The sequence below is a fragment of the Chaetodon trifascialis genome, chromosome 10, assembly GCF_039877785.1.
Source record: "Chaetodon trifascialis isolate fChaTrf1 chromosome 10, fChaTrf1.hap1, whole genome shotgun sequence".
In the NCBI taxonomy this organism is placed as follows: domain Eukaryota; kingdom Metazoa; phylum Chordata; class Actinopteri; order Chaetodontiformes; family Chaetodontidae; genus Chaetodon; species Chaetodon trifascialis.
This window is the reverse complement of record NC_092065.1, coordinates 18559782-18566797: the sequence shown is the minus strand read 5'-3', so window position 1 is coordinate 18566797 and position 7016 is coordinate 18559782. Positions and strand designations below refer to the sequence as shown.

The following is a 7016-nucleotide window of genomic DNA, read 5'->3' as shown; positions in this document are numbered from 1 at the left end:
GCCAATCGTGTAATTGCTACTTGTGTGTTGCTCAGCTGTGCAGCCCACTTCACTGTTATGTAACCGCTCTGTGCAGTAATCCACGGTTCATGATGGCATACGTGACAACTGTCTGCAGCGGCTTTCAGCGTCGCATCAACCGCTGCGGTGTGTTTGGTTGAGCGCCTCCGATCACATGTAGACCCCCATCGACAGTTCATGACCGAGACCAAAGGTGGCCTTGGGAGGAAGACGAGCCCTCCTCCACCTCCTCCTCCTCCTCGGTACCCGGGTTCAGCACCGTGGACAGCTCCCCGCCTCCACCCTTAAACCTCCGCCTGCGGTTGAACGGTCAAACACAAAGTGGGACAGCAAGTCGGCTGCACGCGGAACACATGAGAGGCTGCGATCCGGGAGACTTTTACCCATTATTATCAACATCCAAGCGACGGATGCGACAGTACTGAAGAGTGTTTTGGGAGTCAGGGAAACGCCGCTGAAACACCATGATCTCAAGATACAAACCGGTAAGTGCTGCTGAGTGTGTCACCTGGTCACACACACCGATCGATACTCTCACTGACACCGCGCGACCCTGTTAGTACAGCACTGGCATTGACTTAAACATCATGAAGTGTGTGTGTGTGTGTGTGTGTGTGTGTGTGTGTGTGTGTGTGTGTGTGTGTGTGTGTGTGTGTGTGTTCACTGGGGACAAAGCCCAACCTTTGGTACCTTGAGGCCCACTGACTTTCACGTCCCTCAGCACAGTCCCTGCTCTCAGCTCAGCATCCCTGCCAGTCATTGTGGATCCTAGTTTACTGTTGTTTACTGTGTTCATGGTCATGTATCTCCTCGCCACACGGTCTCCCACATCACTCTTTCCTGTCAAAAATCATCCTTTTTTCCTCACTGCCTCTGAGGGAACGTCCTGAAGTGAAACACCTGATGACGCAACTAACTGGATTTTAATGTGATTTATTTATTTATTTATTTATTTATATGAATTCTTCGCTATATTTACATTTTTAAAGAACTGACTTTGGACGTCACCATTTTCACTGTTTGATCGAACCATTTGAATAGCGGGACTGGTTATGACGTGCCTTACGTCCTGCGTCACACAGAGTCGCGTGCGCCATGTCTGATGTTGTCTCATCACTTTTTGGATAAGCCACCAAAACCGTGACATAACCTGTTGTTTATTAGCCTAATCTTTGCTTTAACCCCAAGACTAAACCCAGGAGACCTCACGCCTTATTGTAACTTCAAGCAAAAGTGATTTTTTTTTTTTTTATTTTATTATTATTATTATTATTGGTGATCATCTAAAAGTAAAATTTAAGGCATTATACAATTTTTAACTTTGCAATTAGTACGGATTTGGTCCAATCTAAAATGAATCCAACAAGACTTTAAAGAGTTGCCAATTCTTAACATGTTTTTATGTAATGCCATCTATATTATATTGTAATTAACTCCCTAGATTAAATCTGAGGTTATGAGTCTTTGTGTTATCCTCGATTTAGATCAACAAGGTGACAAACTTGATTTTTTCACCTTCGAAAAATAGCTTAACTATGACCATTTGTAAATCAAAAAGGTGCTAAAAAACTGACTCATGGCTTTATTTCAAGATGACTTGGTTACTGTAAGGCACTATTTACTGACCCCCTGAAACAAACAAACAAACAAACAAACAAAATACTGAGAGACTTCAGCTCATTCAAAACTCTGCAGCTCAGCTGTTAACCACAACCAAGAGGAGGAAGCACATTAGTCCACTTTTAGCTGGATGCTTTCAGTGTCACTGTTAAAACAGAAGGAACTGAATCCAACCCTGCATTCAAATTAGGAATTTGCATTTTGTAAGTGTACTTTTTACTCAGTTTTGTGTATATATATATCTTACGTATACCTAGTAATGATAATAATGTTTGTTTTTTGTTCATATAATTTAGTATATTAAATACATTTACGTTTGCAATGTGCTTCCTTTTGCTACTAGATTGATATAGTAGCCTGCTGACTGACTGTCATGTAGTTTTATCATGATCATCTTAACCAGCTTAACCAGCTGTCTTTCCCAGCTAAAGTGCATGCACACAACCATCCCAGCCTGACTGGCTACTGGTCAATAAGCTGCTTGACCAGCTTAACCAGTACGACCACCCATTCCAAACTGTATCCAGCCTGACCAGCTAACCTGCCCCACTAAAGCGTCCCCTCTAAACCAACTAACCAGCCTGCTCAGGCTTTGCTGGTGTAAGCTGGTTTGTCCAGTTGGGTCAGAAATGTGTGATTTTGTTTGTTAAAAGTGATTCAGCCAAACAGCAACAGCGTCTGTGACTGTGTCACTGACATTTGTCTGTTTCACATGTGAGTCAAGGTGACGAAAACTTAATTTTTCCACCTTAGAACCAAACCTTAAGTACCAGAACCATATAAATCAAGAAGATGCTGAAAAACTAATTCATGGCTTTATTTCATGCTGACTCCATTTCTGTAATGCACTATTTACTGGCCTCCCGAAAAAAACACATAGACTTCAGATCATTCAAAACTCTGCAGCTCCACTATCCAGTCACATCAGTCCAGTTTTAGCTGCTTTGCACAGGCTTCCTGTAACTTCCAGAATTGATTTTAAGGTCCTCCTCCTTGTATACAAAGCCCTTAATGGACAAGGATCAAGCTACATTGCTAAATCCCTTGTTTATTATTTGCCTTCAGGAACACTGTGATCATCTGCTGCTGGTTTATTGGAGGTTTCCAGTAACAGCTGAAAGAAAACTGGAGATGCAGCCTTTGTCAATTATATCGCAGAGCTCTGGAACATACTACCTATAGACATCAGGGAAGCAGCTCGCTGAATACTTGCTGCAAGTTGTTTCAGGTCATAGTTAGTCAAGGCATCACTGTGTCGACTGTAGTGGGATCATACGGATGCTTTCTGGGCTCATTTTTAGCGGCGAATTACGGGTGTGAAATATTGGACGTTCCGGTTTTGCGGCAGCGCTGTTACATCACTGTAACACAGTCTCACAGTCAGTTTACGAAATATGAGTTAGAGCACAATTGGCCCCTCCTCCTCTTTCATTCTTTGAACAGGTAAGAGAGAGACCTACAAGAAAAATTCACACAGAGCAATGCATAACTCATCATTCACTCACTTTACTCCTACAGACAAAACATCACCGCATAACATAAGAGTCTACTTTGATATTTAATGATTTTAGAAATGCACTGCCTCCCCAGCTGTAACTCACCCTTTAGTTCCTGTTGCTCAAATGGTGCTTTTTCCTCTCTGAGAGTCTCTCTGAGTGGCTACTGCTCTTCCACTCATCCTTTTTTTTTTCAATACACTATACTGATGTTTCAACTGTCCCCTGGCAATCAAATGATTGACAGAGCTAATCTCTGATGTAGGGCACCACAGAAGTATAACCCGGTCCGTTATCCCAGCCGTAAAAAATGGGATAATAACGCTGCCACAGTGCACCATAAACACATCTTCCCTTCAGTGTGCAGCTTTGATGTTGGCAGTATATTCCAGGATGAAATCCATCCTCATTTAGTTGGTGAAAGCTCTGCTGATATATGTTGCACGAACTGGTTAGTCTGCGCTATGCTGTGCACTTTGATTAGCAGTTATTGAACTCAGTCTCCTTGGTTTAATTTATTTAAAACCCCATGTTTTGTCCAGTGTTTAACTGCCAACTGGTTAAGTATGGTTTTCCATGTCAGGAGATAATAAAAGCATGACAGGTGAGGGCACATGGCTCCAGCTGCCATGAACTCCTCGTCTTAGGTGTTGAAATGAAAGATCAACTGGAATTTCTTCACTTTCAGCTATGTCTGATGTCTTTTTTCTATACATTTCATTGCTTCCAAAATGCCTTTTGACCTTCTTTGAATTGTAATTTGACAGTAACAGTACAGTTCAGTCAGTTTAACTTTAAATCTTAATGCATCATGGATCCAAAATAATTACAGTAGCTGACAGCATCTTTCCAGTAACATATTGCAAAATGACATCAAGCTGTGCTCTGACTGCAGATGATGTGTATTACAGTTAAATGCTATTGATATCTGATTATGTTGTGCAAGACAATTTGAAAGAGAAGCGTGGCATGAGATCATGGAGGCAGAGGAGCAACAGCGGAGTCCATCCACTCATCCATAACGTAAGTTGAACGTAAATAACCTGCAAAACTAAAATGTGATTCAACTTGTCAGTTAACATAAACTAAGTTGACATGTATCTGCCTGGTTGTCATGCCAATAAATAAAGTTAGCGAGATCATTTTCAGAGAGAATTTCCAAGAAGCAATCTGAAGCGAAGCAGATTAATGGTAAATGAGAAGCAAAACTAGAGTGGATATAACATTACAATGCGACATTGTTAGTTAACACATTTCAAATTACTGGGGTGAAGGTAGTTCAGTATTTGGCATTCATCGTTTGGTTTTTTGTTTTTTTGAGACTTCAGAAATCTCAAACCAATGCCAACAGGTCAGCGATAATTGTGCGTTCTATTACTCTGTATAATGTCAGTGGTTTGAGATTTATGTGTGAAAAACAAAAAAGTCAATTGCAATTGAGCTCTAATTTTGCAGCTTAGTTAACTCTAGTTGCTAAGTTTTGTTGGCTTTCCTGCACTCTGCAGAACAGTTGGGGTGTGGGTAGTGAAACACTTGTCTTCAGGTTGTGGCACAGCCAACCCTTGTTACTTCAAACTGTGCTTGTTGCGAGGATTAATTGACTTGCATTGGTTTGACAGCCTAACATTTGAATATGTTTATGCTGAAGACAATAGAAAAGCATTTACATATATCTTCATTTACGTGTAGGCGAAGTGCAACGACAGGCCTTTTGACGCTGAGCATGGAGCGTCAGCTGGCTGTGCTTCCACAAACCTGCTTCATGGCTGTGATGGCTTTGTTCTCGCTGAACTATTATTATTATTACGACAATCCAATGTACCAGGAGCAAGCATCCTGCACACTGGGATTCATTCAGAGGTAACTACTGTACGTGGGTCGCTATTTCGTAAAGTTTTTTTTAACAGACATAATGTTATTTTGACTTGCCAGCAGAGACAACAAAGCGAAGTTAGTAGTTATTCACCCAAATGTTTTGTTTCTTCCACTGCAGAACTACCTCCTTGTACTACCTCCTTGTATAAAACCCCACAAACACAAATCATTGATTTCCAAATGAATGGATATTTGGGGTTATTTTTGGCATTAAAAAAAAGATTTTTTTGTTCTGGTGGGAGTTCCAGTTTACTGCCCACCAGGACTGTACAGGGGATTACCAGTCAGTAGTGATGTAGTTGCAGGACATAGCCTTTGGCATAGAGTCCCAACCAGGCCAACAGCAGCAGCAGCAAACTGGGACAACTGAATGTTTAGTTGTTGTTTTTTTACCCACTTCATGGTCCCCTCAGACCACTCCTTCCTTTGGAACAATTTTGCTTGTCACATAATGGCAGTATTGCTACACACTGGAGCCTGCGTGGTGGTGGGATATGTAAAAAGGCTTCAGTGCGTATCCAAACTGGTTTTCACAAACAAAAGAGTTCCAGTGTGAGGCACGGTCGAAGAGCACCGTGAGGCAGCTAAATAATTTTGAATATTCTGTGGATATTAAAAATGTTATTTTGGTGTTTTTTTGTTTGCTGCTATTTTCCTTCCAAGCCAGAGCTGGTTGAGATATCTCCAACCAGAGTGCTTGTTGCCACGCTGACTATTGATTATTTCACTACTGGTCAGTAACTCATACAGTGTTGTGGCTGGGAAACCAAACTATCCCTTTAAACCTTATGACCCTACATTTCCATAAGTCATTGCATTGCAGAGCCACTTCCTGGTTCAGCATGCCTGGACAGCACATCTTAAATGACAGTGAAAACTAAACAATAGCCTCATGTTTCATTGCTTTGTGTTTTGCAGTTTTTCATATTGGAAGGGCAAATGATTGGCATTTCAAGCTCAACCTGATGGACTTTGCTCTCTCTTGTTGAGCAGCTGTGAGCGCAGTTTTTTCATAAAGTTTCTTTTCATGTGATTTTGTGTCAGATTGTTCACGGGAATCAACTCAACCAGTGGCACCAAGGCAGCAAACAAAGGTGGTCAGACAAAAAAGTGTGAAGGTGCGTGAGAAGAACAACTCAGTCAGTCCTCGTGTCTCTTCTCTCATCAGGCAATTAATGGACATTAAATGAAAAGTCATGTGCAAACTTTTCCCCACTATGCAAATGGGAATTGTTCTTAATCTTTTATTGTACATCTTTTGCTTATATGTTATGTTATCATTGGAATAGCTAAAGGATGATTTAGTTGAGGACTTTTTGGACTGAACTGTCAAAAAATTTGAAATGAAAATGCAGTTTAATGGTTGAATCTGTGGCTGGCCCAACTAGAAGTTGTTCCCAGAAATGAAAGGCAGCTCAGGCTCTGAAAGCTTTGTCAAACTGCATTGAATTTTAATAAATGTCTTGTTTTGTTGCCGCTCTGACTGTGGATTTATTTAACGTGTGAAGAGAATCTAACACAATATTGATGAATTTACTGAGGTATTTACTGTCAATTCTAGAATCAGGACTTTACAGTGTCTCATTCTGTATGTCCCCACTTTATTGATTACTGTTGGTCTCAGTTGAGTTAATGCTATTGCAAGCACAAGAACACAACTTAAGAACAGTTTACAACATTATCTCTGACTGTAGTCTTGTGTTGTTTCATGCCTGTTAAACAACAACTGACTGTGTGTAAACACTCATGCAGACTGCTCATTACATTTAAGCTTATCTCCTCGCTGTTATTACGTGAAGGTCACCATGTCACGGATTACATTAAACACAAATCATTTTAACCATGAAGAAAAGTCCGTGAGTCTGTGCCTGTTTGTACATGGATTATCAAAATCTGCTCCCATGTGGCTCGTTGCTGATCCCTCTGAACAGGTCAGCAGCCATTGGCCGCAACGGGATCTCTCTCTGCTGGACCAGGCGCACAATGCATCCATCCATCCCGGGA

The 7016-nt window shown here is 41.2% G+C and overlaps 1 protein-coding gene across 4 annotated transcripts in view; it reads left to right on the top strand.

Annotated features, from left to right (window-relative positions):
- Window positions 1-70: 70 nt before the first annotated feature.
- Window positions 71-7016, top strand: part of abcc8 (ATP-binding cassette, sub-family C (CFTR/MRP), member 8) — a 60972-nt gene continuing 54026 nt past the window's right edge. For all 4 annotated transcript variants that reach the window (XM_070972434.1, XM_070972433.1, XM_070972432.1 and 1 more), the window contains exon 1: window positions 71-506. In XM_070972434.1, the coding sequence (XP_070828535.1) occupies window positions 486-506 (21 nt within the window). In that variant the 5' untranslated portion in view covers window positions 71-485. The remainder of the gene's footprint in view (window positions 507-7016) is intronic.